The 18,025-nt window shown below is 43.0% G+C and overlaps 1 protein-coding gene across 2 annotated transcripts; it reads right to left on the minus strand.

Moving 5' to 3' along the window:
- Positions 1 to 7,900: 7,900 nt before the first annotated feature.
- LOC137374930 (odorant receptor 131-2) lies at positions 7,901 to 17,436 on the minus strand. 2 transcript variants are annotated; one of them, XM_068041532.1, is made up of 2 exons: positions 17,288 to 17,436; positions 7,901 to 9,418 (listed from the first exon to the last, which is right to left on the minus strand). In XM_068041532.1, exon 2 carries the CDS (start codon positions 9,263 to 9,265, stop codon positions 8,309 to 8,311), a length of 957 nt encoding a protein of 318 aa, XP_067897633.1. In that variant the 5' UTR covers positions 9,266 to 9,418; positions 17,288 to 17,436; the 3' UTR covers positions 7,901 to 8,308. The 2 variants fall into 2 exon arrangements, with proteins under 2 accessions (XP_067897633.1, XP_067897632.1); XM_068041531.1 differs by having other exon boundaries at positions 17,283 to 17,436.
- Positions 17,437 to 18,025: the final 589 nt, after the last annotated feature.

The following is an 18,025-nucleotide window of genomic DNA, read 5'->3' on the forward strand; positions in this document are numbered from 1 at the left end:
ACTTGCAGGTGGTGGTGTTCCCATGCATCTGCTGCTCTTATCCTTCTAGGTGGTAGAGGTCTTGGGTTTGGAAGGTGCTGTCTAAGGAGCCTTGGTGCGTGCTGCAGTGCATCTTGTAGATGGTACACACTGCTGCCACTGTGCGTCGGTGGTGGAGGGAGTGAATGTTTGTGGATGGTGTGCCAGTCAAGTTGGCTGCTTTGTCCTGGATGGTGTCGAGCTTCTTGAGTGTTGTTGGAGCTGCACTCATCCAGGCAAGTGGAGAGTATTCCATCACACTCCTGACTTGAACTCAGAGCATGAATCGGTACATGGGATTGTGATATTATAGCTATTACGGAAACGTGGTTGAGGGATGGACAGGACTGGCAGCTCAATGTTCCGGGGTACCAATCTTTCCGGCGTGACAGAGGTGGAGGTAAGAGAGGAGGGGGAGTTGCACTATTGATTAGGGAGGACATCACAGCAGTACTTAGAGAGGATATCCCGGGGGGAATGTCCAGCGAGGCCATATGGGTAGAAATTAGAAATAAGAAAGGGGTGATCACTTTGATGGGATTATACTATAGGCCCCCCAATAGTCAGAGGGAAGTGGAGGAGCAAATATGTAGGGAAATCACAGAAAGGTGTAGGATTTATAGGGTTGTATTAGTTGATGATTTTAACTTCCCTAATATTGACTGGGACTGCCTTAGTGTTAAGGGATCAGATGAGAAGAATTTGTTAAGTGTGCCCAGGATAGTTTTCTGAAGCAGAATGTGGATGGCCCTACTAGAGAAGGTGCTACACTCGACCTCCTCTTAGGAAATGAGGATGGGCAGGTGGTTGATGTGTCAGTGGGGGAGCACTTTGGGACCAGTGACCATAGCTTCAAGATAGTTATGGAAAAGGATAGGACTGGTCCTCAGGTTGAAGCCCTAAATTGGGGGAAGGCTAATTTCGATGGCATCAGACAGGAACTTTCAAAAGTTGAATGGGAGAGGCTGTTTACAGGTAAAGGGACGTCTGGCAAGTGGGAGGATTTTAAAAGTGAGATAGGAAGAGTTCAGGGCCGGCACGTTCCTGTTAGATGGAAGGGCAAGGCTGGAAAGTTTAGGGAACCTTGGTTGACGAGGGATATTGAGGGTCTGATCAAGACAAAGAAGGAGGCATATGTCAGGTATAGGCAGCTGGGATTGAGCGAGTCCCTCGAGGAGTATAGGGGCTGTAGGACTACACTTGAGAAGGAAATTAGGAGGGCAAAAAGGGGCCATGAGATTTCCCTGGCAGATAAGATAAAGGAGAATTCTAAAAGATTCTATAAGTATATTAAGAGTAGGTCCCCTTAAGGATCAGTGTGGCAATCTATGTGTGGAGCCACGGGAAATGGGTGAGGTCTTAAATGAATATTTCTCGTCCATATTTTCCGTGGAGAAGGTCATGGAAGCTAGTGAGTTCAAGGGAGGGAACACCGATATCCTGGAGCATATTAACATTACAAAGGAGGAGGTGTTGGAGGTTTTGAAGCGCATTAAGGTGGATAAATCCCCAGGGCCTGACCAGGTGTATTCTAGGATGTTATGGGAAACAAGGGAGGAGATTGCTGGGGCCCTGGCAGAGATTTTTGTATCATCGTTAGCCACGGGTGAGGTACCGGAAGACTGGAGGATAGCTAATGTTGTGCCTTTATTTAAGAAGGGCAGCAGGGATAAACCAGGGAACTACAGGCCGATGAGCCTTACATCAGTGGTGGAAAGGTTATTGGAAGGGATTCTGAGAGACAGGATTTATATGCATCTGGAAATGCATGGTCTGATTAGGGATAGTCAGCATGGCTTTGTGCGTGGGAAATCATGTCACATGAATTTGATTGAGTTTTTCGAGGAGGTGACCAAGAGGATTGACGAGGGCAGGGTGATGGACATTGGCTACATGGACTTTAGCAAGGCCTTTGACAAGGTCCCGCATGGTAGGTTGGTCTAGAAGGTTCGAACACATGGGATCCAGGGTGAGCTAGCCAATTTGGATACAAAATTGGCTTGGTGATAGGAGGCAGAGGGTGGTAGTGGAGGGTTGTTTTTCACATTGGAGGCCGGTGACCAGTGGTGTGGCGCAGGGATTGGTGCTGGGCCCTCTGTTGTTTGTCATATATATTAATGACTTGGATGTGAATGTAAGGGGCATAATTAGTAAGTTTGCAGATGACACCAAAATTGGTGGTATAGTGGACAGTGAAGAAGGTTGTCTAAGGTTACAACAGGATATAGATCAACTGGGAAAGTGGGCAAGGGAGTGGCAAATGGAATTTAACGCAGACAAGTGTGAAGTGATGCATTTTGGGAAGTTAACCCAGGGCAGGACATATACAGTGAATGGCAGGGCCCTGGGGAATGTTGTTGAGCAGAGAGACCTCGGGGCGCAAGTACATAGTTCTCTGAAAGTGGCAACACAGGTAAACAGGGTGGTGAAGAAGAGTATTGGCATGTTTGCCTTCATCGGCCGAGGCATTGAGTACAAGAGTTGGGACGTCATGTTACAGTTGTACATAACGTTGGTTAGGCCGCATTTGGAGTACTGTGTTCTAAAGAGAGATTGGATAGGCTGGGTCTGTTTTCCCTGGAGCGAAGGAGGCTGAGAGGGGACATGATAGAGGTATATAGAATTATGAGAGGCATAGATAGGGTAGATAGCCAGAGTCTGTTTCCCATGGTAGGGGTGACAAAAACTAGAGGGCATTGATTTAAGGTGAGAGGGAGGAGGTTTAAAGGGGATCAAAGGGGTAAATTTTTCACACAAAAAATAGTGGTTATCTGGAATGAGCTGCCTGAGGAGGTGGTGGAGGCAGGAACAGTAGTGACATTTAAGAGGCATCTGGACAGGTACTTGAATGAGCAAGGCATAGAGGGATATGGAATTAATGCAGGCAGGTGGGATTAGTATAGAGAGGCATTATGGTCAGCATGGACGCGGTGGGCTGAAGGGCCTGTTTCTATGCTGTACGACTGTATGACTCTATGACTTGTGCCTTGTAGATGGTGGACAGGCTTTGGGGAGTCAGGAGGTGAGTTACTCGCTCAGGATTCCTAACCTCTGACCTGCTCTTGTAGTCATGGTATTTATATGGCTACTCCAGTTGAGTTTCTGGTCAATGGTAGCCCCCAGGATGTTGATAGTGGGGGATTCAACAATGGTAATGCCATTGAATGTCAAGGGGAGATGGTTAGATTCTCTCTTGTTGGAGATGGTCATTGCCTGGCACTTGTGTGGCGCAAATGTTACTTGCCACTTATCAGCCCAAGCCTGGATATTGACCAGGTCTTGCTGCATTTCTACACGGAGTGCTTCAGTATTTGAGGAGTTGCAAATGGTGCTGAACATTGTGTAATCATCAGCGAACATCCCCACTTCTGACCTTATGATTGAAGGAAGGTCATTGATGAAGCAGCTGAAGATGGTTGGGCCTAGGACACTACCCTGAGGAACTCCTGCAGTGATGTCCTGGAGCTCAGATGATTGACCTCCAACAACCACAGCATTCTTCCTTTGCGCTAGATATGACTCCAACCAGCAGAGAGTTTTCCCCCTGATTGCCATTGACTCCAGTTTTGCTCGGGCTCCTTGATGCCATACTCGGTCAAATGCTGCCTTGATGTCAAGGGCAGTCACTCTCACCTCACCTCTTGAGTTCAGCTCTTTTGTCCATGTTTGAACCAAGGCTGTAATGAGGTCAGGTGCTGAGTGGCCCTGTCGGAACCCAACTGGGTATCAATGAGCAGGTTATTGCCAAGCAAATGCTGCTTGATGGCACTGTTGATGACACCTTCCATCACTTTGCTGATGATTGAGAGTAGACTGATGGGACGGTAATTGGCCAGGTTGGACCTGTCCTGCTTTTTGTGTACAGGACGTACCTGAGCAATTTTCCACATTGCCAGGTAGATATCAGTGTTGTAGCTATACTAGAACAGCTTGGCTAGGGGTGCGGCAAGTTCTGGAGCACAGGACTTCGGTACAATTGCCGGAATATTGTCAGGACTCATAGCCTTTGCAGTATCCAGTGCCTTCAGTCATTTCTTGATATCACGCGGAATGAATCGAATTGGCTGAAGACTTGCATCTGTGATGCTGGGGATTTCAGGAGGGGCCGAGATGGATCATCGACTTGGCACTTCTGGCTGAAGATTGTTGCAAATGCTGCTGCCTTATCTTTCGCACTGATGTGCTGGGCTCCCCCATCATTGAGGATGGGGATATTTGTGGAGCCACCTCCTCCAGTTAGTTGTTTAATTGTCCACCACCATTCATGGCTGGATGTAGCAGGACTGCAGAGCTTAGATCTGATCCGTTGGTTATGGGATCGCTTAGCTCTGTCTATTGCATGCTGCTTATGCAGTTTGGCATGCAAGTAGTCCTGGGTTGTCGCTTCACCAGGTTGACACCTCATTTTGAGGTGTGCCTGGTGCTGCTCCTGCATGCCCTCCTGCACTCTTCATTGAACCAGGGTTGGTCTCCTGGCTTGATGGTAACGGTAGAGTGGGGGATATGCCGGGCCATGAGGTTACAGATTGTGGTCGAGTACAATTCTGCTGCTGCTAATGACCCACAGCGCCTCATGGATGCCTAGTTTTGCATTGCTAGATCTGTTCAAAATCTATCCCATTTACCACGGTGGTCGTGCCACACAACACGATGGAGGGTATCCTCAATGTGAAGGCGGGACTTCGTCTCCACAAGGACTGTGCGGTGGTCACTCCTACCAATACAGTCATGGACAGAAGCATCTGCGGCAGGCAGATTGGTGAGGACAAAGTCAAGTATGTTTTTCCCTCATGTTAGTTCCCCCACCGCCTGCCGTAGATCCAGTCTAGCAGCTATGTCCTTTAGTACTCGGCCAGCTCGGTCAGTAGTGGTGCTACCGAGCCACTCTTGGTGATGGACATTGAAGTCCCCCACTCAGAGTACATTTTGTGCCCTTGCCACCCTCAGTGCTTCCTCCAAGTGGTATTCAATACGGAGCAGTACTGACCCATCAGCTTAGGGAGGGCGGTAGGTGGTAATCAGTAGGAGGTTACCTTGCCCATGTTTGACCTGATGCCATGAGACTTCATGGGGTCTGGAGTCGATGTTGAGGACTCCCAGGGCAACTTCCTCCCTCCCTACTGTTGACCACTGTCCCGCCACCTCTGTTGGGTCTGTCCTGCCGGTGGGACAGAACATACCCAGGGATAGTGATTGCACTGTCTGGGATATTGTAAGGTATGATTCCGTGAGTATGACTATGTCAGGCTGTTGTTTGACTTGTCTGTGGGACAGCTCTCCCAACTTTGGCACAAGCCCCCAGATGTTAGTAAGGAGGACTTTGCAGGGTCGACAGGGCTGGGTTTGCCATTGTCGTTTCCGGTGCCTGGGTCAATGCCGGGTGGTCCGTCCGGTTTCATTCCTTTTTATTGACTTCATAGTGGTTAGGTACAACTGAGTGGCTTGCTAGGCCATTTCAGAGGGCATGTAAGAGTTAACCACATTGTTGTGTGTCTGGAGAAATATGTAGGACAGACCAGGTAAGGACAGCAGATTTCCTTCCCTAAAGGACATCAGTGAACCAGATGGGTTTTTACAACAATTGACAATGGTTTCATGGCCATCATTAGACTCGCTTTTAATTCCAGATTTATTAATTAAATTCAAATTCCACCTTCTGCTGTGGTGGGATTCGAACCCATGTCCCCAGATCAATACCCTGGGTCTCTGGGTTACTAGTCCAGTGATAATACCACTCTGCCACCGTCTCCCCCTTGAATATTAAATTGATACTTTGCATCTGTCTTTATCAAGGAAGAAGATGCAACCCAGGCAATGTTGAAAGAGGAGGTAAGTCTGACACTAGAAGGGTTTAAAATTGATAAAGAAGAAGTATTAGATAGTCTGTCTGTACTTAAAGTGGATAAAGCACCAGGAACGGATGAGATACTGAGGGAAGTGAGGGTGGAAATCGCAGAGGCACTGGCCATCATTTTTCAGTCTTCCTTAGACTCGGGGGTGATGCCAGAGGGCTGGAGAATTGCAAACAGTACACCCTTGTTCAAAAAAAGGAGTAAAGTTAAACCCAGGAACTACAGACCAGTCAGTTTAACTTCGGTGGTGGGAAAACTTCTGGAAAAAATAATTAGGGACAAAATCAAGTCACATGGACAAATGTGAGTTAATTAAGGAAAGCCAGCATGGATTTCTTAAGGGAAAACCATGTTTACCTAACTTGCTGGAGTTTTATGTGGAGGTAACAGAGAGGGTTGATGAGGGCAATGCTGTTGATGTGGTGTACATGGACTTTCAAAAGGCGTTTGATACACAACAGACTTGTGAGCAAACTTATAGCTCATGTAATAAAAGGGATGGTAGCAACATGGACATGAAACTGGCTGAATGACAGGAAATAAAGTGTAGTGGTTAATGGATGTTTTTTGGGCTGGAGAAAGGTTTGGAGTGGAGTTCCCCAGGGATCAGTGTTGGAACCCTTGCTTTTCCTGATATATATTAATGACCTAGACCTTGGTGTACAGGGCACAATTTCAAAGTTTGCAGATGATATGAAACTTGGAAGCATTGTGAACTGTGAGGAGGATAGTGTAGAACTTCAAAAGAACATAGACAAGTTGGTGGAATGGGCAGACAGGTGGCAAATGAAGTTCAATGTGGAGAAATGTGAAGTGATTCATTTTGGTAGGAAGAACATGGAGAGACAATATAAAATAAAGGGTACAATTCTAAAGGGGGTGCAGGAGCAGAGGAACCTAGGTGTATATGTGCATAAGTCATTGAAGGTGGCAGGACAGGTTGAAAGAGCGGTTAATAAAGCGTACAGTATCCTGGGCTTTATTAATAGGGACATAGAGTGCAAGAGCAAGGAAGTTACGTTGAACTTGTATAAGACACTAGTTCAGCCTCAGCTGGAGTATTGCGTCCAATTCTGGGCGTCGCACTTGAAGAAAGACATGAGGGCATTGGAGAAAATACAGAAAAGATTCACGAGAATGGTTCCAGGAATGAGGAATTTCAGTTATGAAGGTGGATTGAAGAAGTTAGGACTGTTTTCCTTGGAGAAGAGAAGGCTGAGAGGTGATTTGATAGAGCTATTCAAAATCATGAGGAGTCTGGACAGAGTAGATAGAGAAAAACTGTTCCCACTTGTGAAAGGATTGAGAACGAGGGGGCACAGATTTAAAGTATTTGGTAAGAGAAGCAAAAGTAACATGAGGAAAAACATTTTCACGCAGCGAGTGGTTAAGGTCTAGAATGCGCTGCCTGAGAAGGTGGTGGAGGCAGGTTCATTGAAACATTCAAAAGGGAATTAGACAGTTATATGAAAAGGAAGAATATGCAGGGTTATGGGGAGAAGGCAGGGGAATGGAACTGAAGGAGTTGCTCTTTCAGAGAGCTGGCGTAGACATGATGGGCTGAATGGCCTCCTTCTGCATTGTAACGATTCTGTGATCTACGTCCTTCGTTTTTTTTAAAATGCTGCTCAACTGGTATTGTGGAATGCTAAATGTCTAAGTACAGTATGCTTCATAACTCTGTTTTGAAGTCAATCCAATCTAAATTAGGCATGTATAACTGCAACTGGTATGACTCAATTTAAAAAAAATTATAACAGGTCTGAAGGATCATTTGTTAACATTTTTAAAATTTTTGTATTCTTGATTAAGCAGAGAATCAGCACTTGGATTCCAATGAATACAGATTCTGCTTTCCATAACCAGAGGTTATTGCAAAACTGTTCAGTTCTGTCGACTCCCTGGTGCTATAAGCAAATAATAGTCTCAAACTGGTAACCATTGTATAAAAGCAGCTGAAGTTTAATTGATTTTTACAAACTATAGTTACCTTTTTGTAAAATTGTTTAAATACAAATATCTAGGCCTTTAATATAGCTATCACGTACATACAATAAAAATAGCATATTTTGGACAATTTGAAACATTTACCTATTTCCTAACAGTATTTTACCAATTATGGAGGGAACATTTGCAGAGAAGGATCAGGGGTGGGGGCTAATGGGATAACTCTTTCAAAGAGTTGGTATGATCTTGAATACATGCCTGAAAGGATGGTGGAAGCAGATTCAATCATAATCTTTAAAAGGGGATTGGATAACTGAAAGGAAAATTTTGTGAGGCTATGGAGAAAGAGCATGACAGTGGAACTAATTGGATAGCTCTTTCAAAGAGCCAGCACAGGCATAATGGGCCAAATGGCCTCTTTCTATGCTGTACTGTTCCATGATTCTATTAAATGCTGTAATGCAAGACTGGTAAAAATAATGACGCAATAGTCAAGGATTGCAGACTTGGTTGCTCTGGGTATCAGTTACAGTGCCAGGTGCAAGGCTTACACTCAGCTGAATAACACCGGCATTTCTCTTCCCATTTTTAGTGCAGCAGCAGAATTTGGTCTTCCTTAACTTATTTTGAAACTCCTTACATCTGAGGCCGTAGACCACAGGACTAAGACACTGGGCCACGGAGAAAATGACAGTATTGGCCAGATACAACATTGACAATTTAGGCCTTTTACCTAGTCCTATTGTGATCAAAACAGGAACAATGAAAAAGCTCAATTGCACACCATGAATAAGAATAGTCCTCCTTGCTTGAACATTTGAGGTAACAAAATGTCCAGCCCTTTTTCCTTCTCTGTATATTAAACAGTAGCTCAACACAATCATGATGAAACACAGGAGGATAAATGCAATTCCAATTTGTCTCGTAGCAACCCCGTTCATTGGATTCGGACAGCTATTGTCCTTTTCAATTATATATGCCAAAGAGACATTCAGGCTTTGATATATTATTGACCACAATGGGTTCTGCATTGCTAATATCCACATTATTGCAGTTATTTTCTTTTTAGCTGAATCAACAAGTGAATTATATCGCAAAGGCCAACAAATAGCGAGACAAGCGTTCAAGGACATTAGGGTTAAAGTTAGCATAATGCATTGTGCAAAAGTTACTTGCACTGTGAACAGAATCCAGCAAAGAATCCTGGGCAAGTTAATGCTGAAGAGTCGAAAACCATTTGTCAGAGTGCCCAAGGCGAAATATATAGAAGCATAGATGAGATGTTGGCACAGGAGGATGTATCTCGTCTCACATTTTAATTCCAACTCCTGCTGCACCGTACATATTATTACATGACTGCATATAGCAGTGACAATAAAATCAGTCAGGTAAACTGAAGCCTTCACTGTGTTAAAAATGTAATCAGAAGTCTCATTAGAGATGTTCATGACTCCGCTTAATGCTCTTCTTTGTAGATGAATTGAACAAAGTGTGCAAAGTTATTCCTCCATCAAATGTAGTTACACTTATTAAAAGGCATCTTGTCATTTTAGTTTGTGCGCTTCGCTGTGCATTGATGTTATCTGTCTGTAACTGCAATTCTATAAAGGTCAAAAAAAGATAGAAAAGAATCAACTCAGCTTAAACAAAATCAAATATATCAACACAAACGACAAAATTGATAGCAACCAATGTTTCTTCTCAGCTGCTCAGGAGTGCTGCCACGCAGCAATCAGGAACGTGTTACACAGGAGACAACAGGCCACACACAAGCAGTGTTCTCTTTAAGATGTACGCATGCACAGCTGCGTGTCAATTTTAAAGGGACTGTGCAGCGCAAAAGATGGGCTGCGGACAGCAAATAGAAGTTAGAGGGAATATTAATAGCAACATGTTTTAAGGTTATTTACAGGCCACTTTAAGAGCTGGCGTTTGAACACATTTTACTGAACAGGATACATGGACTAATATCACATCCTCCCAGAAATATTGGGGAACATTTCTTCACTTTAGGTATAGCAAAGTCATGAATGTGTTTATAAAGAATGGGTATATGATTTCCAAAGAACAGACTATTCTTTCCTGTATTTCTGCAATAAGTTCTGGGAAACTCAGGAAGGGATAGCAGAAGCTGTTTGTCTTTAGTCAGTTTCCTTTTTAGTGATTTTATTGAACAGATGCAGATGTCCAATGGCCATGATTAAGCCATTGTCTAAAGTATCTCACATATATTAGCACTTCTGAGGGAATGAGCTGGGATTTTTGCTTTTTGCCAGCAATGATGATTAAAATAATGTGCTATAAACCAAAGGCTTGGTACAAAGCTTCCTTAGAGGAGACATTAGTTATCTTGGTAGGATTGGGAGATAATGGCTCAGAAATTCGGCATTCTAAATCATTCGAAGTGAATTATAATGAGTAAACTGATCATGCATATGGCCAGATGAAATTGTCCTCCTGTTCTCTCCTGTGGACACTTCATAAACATAGGTAATGATGCTTTGGAGAAAAATGGTGTCACTGACTGTGTAAGTATAACCTGTGCTTAGAAAAGTATGACATGAATGAACAACACTGTTTAATGCATCTCATTTACTAAAAAGTGGATGTGGAGATCAAGTGCATCTACCTTTTTATGCTTAAAGATAGTATCACACTTTGTCGTAAACGTGAGGGTTAAATATTGAACATTAATTTAAGTAAACAGTACTTATTGTGACTTTAGACAAAGAAGATCCTGTCTGACCAATCTCCTTGATTTCTTTGCGGAAATGACACCTTAAATTGACCATGGTGAACTCTACAATATGGTGTATTTGGACCTTCCAAAACGCATTTGGTAAAGATTCACATGGAAAATTACAAATTAAGCTTAAAGCTATGGGGGCTCACAGCAAAGCATAGAAATAGATAAGAAACTGGTCAAAGGGTAGAAAATAATGGTTACTGGTTGAGGCATACCGTCAGGGTTCTGGGCGACGTACAGAGTTGAGTGCCTCTAGGCCCTCCTCTGCACCCTCTCTGGAGCTATCACATCCTATCTGTAATGCGGTGACCAGAACTGTAAGCAGTTCTCTAGCTATGGCCTATAGTGTTTTATACAGGTCTAGCATAACCTCCTTGCTCTTATATTCTATGACCTCGGCATTATTGGGACCACTGCTGTTTTTAATTTACATTCTTCAATTGGATTTTGAAATTGAAAACAAAATGGTTAAATTTGCAATTGACATCAAACTAGGAAGGACAGTGGATGCTGTGTCAATTGAATTGTTTAAGACTGAAATTAATAGATTGTTGTTAGGTAAAGTTATCAAGGGATATGGAGCAAAGGCAAGAACTGAAGTTGAGGTACAGATCAGCCATGATCTAAATGAATGCTGGAACAGCCTTGAAAGGCTGAATGGGCTACTGTTATTCCTATATTCCTAGTCCTAAATGTAGAGCAGGATTAAAGTTGGTTCTAATATTTTATCTGTGTTAAAGCTAGTCCTTGATAACAGAGTTAAATGTTAGTTCTAATTTTAAAGCAGGGCTTAAGTTAGTCCTAAAATTACAGAGGTTTAAAGTTAGTAGAAACACAGAAAATTTCTGGCACAGAAAGAGGCCATTTGGCCCATCATGCCTGTGCCGGCTGAAAAAGAGCTATCCAGCCAAACCCCATTTTCCAGCTCTTGGTCCATAGCCCTGTAGGTTACAGCACTTCAAGTGCATATCCAAATATTTTAAAAATGTGATGAGGGTTTTTGTCTGTACCACCCTTTCAGGCAGTGAATTTCAGACTCCCACCACTCTCCAGGTAAAAATTTTCTCCTCAACTCCGCTCTAATCCTTCTACCAATTATTTTAAATCTGTGCCCCTGGTTATTGACATCTCTGCTAAGGGAAATAGATCCTTCCTATTGACTCTATTTAGGTCGTCATAATTTTTTATACCTCAACTAAATCTCCCCTCAGCCTCCTCTGTTCCAAAAAAAACAACTCCAACCAATCCAATCCTTTCCTCATAGCTAAAATTCTCCAGTATTGGCAATACCTTCATAAATCTCCTCTGTATCCTCTCTAGTGCAACCACATCCTTCCTGTAATGCGGTGACCAGAACTGTACTTGGTACTCTAGCTGTTGTCTGACCTGTGTTTTATAGAGATCTAGCATAATTGCGCTGCTCTTATATTCTATACCTCAGCTAATAAAGGAAAGTGACCCATATGCTTTCTTAACCATCAGGCTACCTTCAGTGATCTGTGGATATACACTTCCCTCTCTTCCTTTACCCGTCTCAGTATCCTACCATTTATTGTGCATTCCCTTGCCTTGTTTGCTCTTCCCAAATGCATTACCTCACACTTCTCTGGATTGAATTTCAATTGTCACTTTTCTGTCCACCTGACCAGTCCATTGATAGCTTCCTGCAGTATATAGCTTTCTTCCTTGCTGTCAAACACTTGACTAATTTTTTATCTACAAACTTCTTAATTATGCCCCCTAAATTTAAGCCCATATCATTGGTATATACCACAAAGAGCAAGGGCTCTTGTACTGAGCCCTACAAAACCCCAATGGAAACAACCGTCCAGTCACAAAAACATTCATTGACCATTAACTTTTGCTTCCTGCCAATGAGCCAATTTTGGATCAAACTTGCCATTTTCCCTTGGATTGCATGGGCTTGTACTTTTCTGACCAGTCTGTCATGTGGGACCTTGTAAAAAGCTGAGCAAAAATCCATGAAAACTACATTAAATGTGCTACCCTCCTCAGACTACTTGTTACTTCCTCAAAAAATTCAATCAAGTTAGTCAGACACAACCTTCCCTTAAGAAATCTTTGCTGACTGTCCCTGATTAATTTATGCCTATATAAATGACGATTTATACTGTCTCTTAGAATTGTTTCTCATAATTTGCCCACCTGGCCTGTAATTACTTGGTGTCTCCCTTCCTCCTTTTTTAAACAACATTAGCTGTCCTCCACCACCATGCCTGCAGCCAGAGAGGATTGCAAAAGGATGGCCAGGTTCTTTGCTGTTTCCTCCCTTGCTTCTCTTAACAGCCTGGGATATATTTCATCCATGCCTGGCAATTTATTCACTTTCATAGATGTTTAATCCCTTAATATTTCCTCTCTTGCTATGTTTATACCATTCAATATTTCACACTCCTCCTCCTTAACTACAATGTCTGCATCATCCCCCTTTTTTGTGAAAACAGATGCAAAGCATTCATTAAGAATGATGTCCACATCGTCTGCCTCCACACACAAGTTACCATTTTGCTCTCTAATAGGCCCCATTCTTTCCTTAGTTATCCTCTTGCTCTTACTGTATTTATTGTATTTAGCTATAACACTGGCATCTATCCAGCCATGTGAAAAATTGCCCAGGTATGTCTGATACACAAAAAGCAGGATAAATCGAACCCAGCCAATTAAGAACATCAGAGCATAAGAACTAGGAGCAGGAGTAGGCAATTCAGCCCCTCGAGCCTGCTCTCCCATTCAATACTATCATGGCTGATCTCATCTCGGCCTCAACTCCACTTTCCCGCCCATTCTCCATAACCCTTCAACCCTTTACTAATTAAAAATCTGTCTATTTTCTCCTTAAATTTACTCAATGTCCCGGCATCCACCGCAATCTGGGGTAGTGAATTCCACAGACTCATGACCCTTTGAGAGAAGTAATTTTTACTCATCACCACTCATTACCTCATTTCCTCATTACCGCCCCATCAGTCTACTCTCGATCATCAGTAAAGTGATGGACGGTGTCATCGGCAGTGCTATCATGCGGCACTTGCATAACAATAACTTGCTCAGTGACGCTCAGTTTGGGTTCTGCCAGGGTCACTGAGCTCCTGACCTTATTACAGCCTTGGTTCAAACATGGAGAAAAGAACTGAACTCAAGACGTGAGGTGAGAGTGACTGCCCTTGACATCAAGGCAGCATTTGACCGAGTATGGCATCAAGGAGCCCGAGCAAAACTGGAGTCAATGGCAATCGGGGGGAAAACTCTCTGCTGGTTGGAATCATACCTAGTGCAAAGGAGGATGGTTGTGGTTGTTGGAGGTCAATCATCTCAGCCCCAGGATAACACCGCAGGAGTTCCTCAGGGTAGTGTCCTAAGCCCAACCATCTTCAGATGCTTCATGAATGACCTTCCTTCAATCATAACGTCTGAAGTGGGGATGTTTGCTGATGATTGCACAATGTTCAGCATCATTCGCGACTCCTCAGATACTGAAGCAGTCCATATAGAAATGCAGCAAGACCTGGACAATATCCAGGCTTGGGCTGATAAGTGGCAAGTAACATTCGTGCCACACAAGTGCCAGGCAATGACCATCTCCAACAAGAGAGAATCTAACCATTCCCCCCTTGACATTCAATGTCATTACCATCGCTGAATACCCCACTATCAGCGTCCTGGGGTTCACCATTGATCAGAAACTGAACTGGAGTAGCCATATGAATACCATGGCTACAAGAGCAGATCAGAGGCAAGAAATCCTGCGCGAGTAACTCATCTCCTGACTCCCCAAAGCCTGTCCACCATCTACAAGGCACAAGTCAGGAGTGTGATGGAATACTCTCCACTTGCCTGGATGGGTGCAGCTCCAACAACACTCAAGGAGCTCGACATCATCCAGGACAAAGCAGCCTGCTTGATTGGCACACTATTCACAAACATTAACTCCCTCCACCACCAATGTACTGTGGCAACAGTGTGTATCATACGCAAGATGCACTGCAGCAACTCACCAAGGCTCCTTAGACAGCACCTTCCAAACCCAAGACCTCTACCACCCAGAAGGACAAGGGCAGCAGATGCATGGGAACACCACCACCTGCAAGTTCCCCTCCAAGCCACACACCATCCTGACTTGGAACTATATTGCCATTCCTTCACTGTCACAGGTCAAAATCCTGGCACTCCCTTCCCAACAGCACTGTGCGTGTACCTACCTCACATGGACTGCAGCGGTTCAAGAAGACAGCTCACCACCACCTTCACAAGGGCAATTAGGGATGGGCAATAAATGTTGGCCTGGCCAGCGATGCCCACATTCCATGAATGAATATAAAACAAAACATATTTGCGTTTTCCTTGATTTCCTTTTCATGCCCTCTCTTTGCTTTCCTCAATAATTTCAGTCCTGCACTTTATATACTCCTTTAGGTTTTCTGTAGTAATGATCTCTCAGTATCTGACATAAGCTTCCGTTTTTTGCCTTATCCTACATTGTATGCTCTTTGACATCCAGGGAGGTCTAGATTTAGAAGTCCTACCCTTTTTTCTTTGTGCAAACTTATTTGTTCTGAACCCCCTCTATCTCATCCCTGAATGCCTCCAACTGCTCTGACACTGATTTACCTTCAAGTAGCTGGTTCCAGTCCACACTTGCCAAAGCAGATCTCAGCTTAGTCAAACTGACCTTTCCCAAAGTAAAACTTTTACTCCTGACCCATCTTTGTCCTTTTCCATAACTATGCCAAATCTAACTAAATTATGACCACTGCCACCAAAATGGTCTCCCACATGCTCCTTCCATCTGCCCAGCTTCTTTCTCTAAAACTAGATTAGAACTGCCCCTTCTCTTGTTGACCTTGCGATGTACTGGCTAAAAAAATTGTCTTGAAAGCATTTTTAGAATTTTTCACCCTCTACACGTTTTCCCCAGGAATTTGAAGCCCTCTTTCCTGTATCATCATTCTTGCCGCACATTCATCTACATGATACCCCCCTCCCCTCACCATTTCTGTACTCACTAGCCTGTGGACCAGGAGTAATTCAGAAATTACTACCTTTGAGGTCCCACTGTTTAATTTCTTTTCTAGCTCCCTCAAATTTATCCACAGGGCCTCATCCCTTTTTCCTCTTTTCTCAACGATACCGATATGGACCATGATATCTGGCTGTTCACTCCCCCTCCTCAGAATGTTCTCCAGGTGCTCAATACCTTTCTTGACCTGGCACTAGGGAGGTAACATACCATCCTGGAACCACATCTCTGCAGCCACAGAAATGCCTGCCTGTTCCCCTAACTATTGAATCCCCCCATTACTATCACTTTTTTTTAAAAACTTCCTCCTCCTCCCCCTCCCCCACTCCATAACTGAACCATGGACTTGGATCTGGCTGTACTCCCCAGACGGACTACCACATTAACCAGCATTCAGAACTGAATACCAGTTACAGAGCAAGATACACTCTGTGGACTCCTACACTGCTTGTCTAGTTCGCGGTGCCTGCACACTCTTAAACTTCTGGAGCATGCTATCCATGTAGCTCTCAGCCTTATCGATGCAGCACAGCAATGCCAGCTGCTGCTTGAGATCCAAAATCCAGTGCTCAAGCTCGTCCAGCTGATGACACTTTCTGCACATGTGGTTGTCCTGGAATTCCCACATAGCAGAGGATGTGCATTCAATGAGACTGAGGAGCCCTGCCATGCCTCTATTACCAGAAATGAATCTAAGACTTAGTTATTAGATCGAGTTTATGTTATAGGTACTTAACATTACAGCAGGGTTAAAACTAGTTTAGATACCAAAGTAGGGTTAATATTAGCCCTCAATAATAGAGACAGGTTAAAGTTTGCTGTTGGTAATAATTTAATATAAAGTTAAGATAATTAGCAGTAACTTTAGAGTAGAGTTGAAGTTAGGTCGAAGTAACAGCAAGGTCAAAGTTAGTCCTAACATTAAAGGAGGAGTAAGACTATCCTTAATAGCATGGCAATATTAAACCCAGTCCTAATATTATAGCAACATTATTATTGTAATATTTCATGTTCTGGCACGAGCTGGAATTTTTTTTTTTCAACTGGCTGCCCATAAAACCTAGAATACTTGCTAGTTGATGGCCTTAAAGTACATCACAATATTAATTTTAACTAGCAAGTGATGACTACAACCCAAGTAATTACCATTTCACAGTTGCTAGTCAATTATAATGTAATATAGCATCTGCTTTTTTACTGTTTTGTTAAGAATCTAACTGATTACCTGTTTGAATTCCCAATGGTTATGTGTTGACAACCTGAAACCTTTCTTAATTGCCTACACAATATTAGCTGGTTATCTGTGGCTTTTCTCCATTAGCATTTTGCTGTTCCCTTTCCTCACTCTTATTTCACCCTTTAAGAGGGCAAGTGTGAACTCCCTTTCCATGCAACCAGCAGTATTACTCTTCAAGTGCAATGAACCACTACTCTCGCCAGAAGCAACATTGCTGTAACCATTTTTAGAGACAATGGTTATTGGGGAGCATTTTAAAAAGTCATAAAATAGCTTTCTTTTCATAGCCAGTGTCTCATTTTCTCACTAGTACTTTAAAAATAACAAGACAGATGTTCCTGTTATTAACTGTTTTAATATGTAACCATCAATAACCAAATTAAACAATTCCATGAGTCATCTCACTAGCTATAATTTGTTCTCCTTTTTAGCAACATGATTTACCTTACTTTTCCAGTATCTTCGATGCAATCTTCAACAAATATTGCTTATTCTAATGTTCTTTCTTGAAGCATGCTTTTATGATAATTACAGTTTAAAAATTCACTTTATGGGATTATAAAATGCTTGTAGCCCAAAGAGAATCTGTGAATATTGTCGTAGCAGAAGCTGCTGAATGCTATTTCAGGCTGGTTTCACAGCTAAAGTAACAAGGAACCAATCAAGAGTTAAGGGGTTGTATGTTCTGACTCTGAAAGTAATATCCGCCTACTTCAACTTCCCTATGATACACCGACCTCTAAAACCACTCATTTAAACCCTGGCAAATAAGCTGTAGCTAAATGGTGAACATGCCTTCTGAAGTTTAGGTAGCTATTCATATATGTGTTTAATTATACAAAACACCTACAATATCAGTCTAAAATTATATCACTGTATTTGAGAGTGCAATGTCAAAAAGCAGAATTTTGCAATTTTTGTATTACAAATACTTTGCCAACTCTAGCAACAGTTACCTGGTATTACCACCTCCCTACACATTCCTTGGTGATGCCTAATGGATAGAAGAATGATAAATTCAGAATCTCCCCTAATACAGTCACTTCCTTTTCAGTTAAAGGTAGCACAGACATAAAGGGCAGAATTTTGTGTGAACTTTGGGGACGGGAATGAAGGCAGTTGGGGGGGGGGGAGGGAAGTAGGTGGTAGGGGCATTAAATTGTGACAGGAGATGTTGGACCAGAAGT

This window comes from Heterodontus francisci, chromosome 11 (genome assembly GCF_036365525.1).
Source record: "Heterodontus francisci isolate sHetFra1 chromosome 11, sHetFra1.hap1, whole genome shotgun sequence".
NCBI classification, from domain to species: domain Eukaryota; kingdom Metazoa; phylum Chordata; class Chondrichthyes; order Heterodontiformes; family Heterodontidae; genus Heterodontus; species Heterodontus francisci.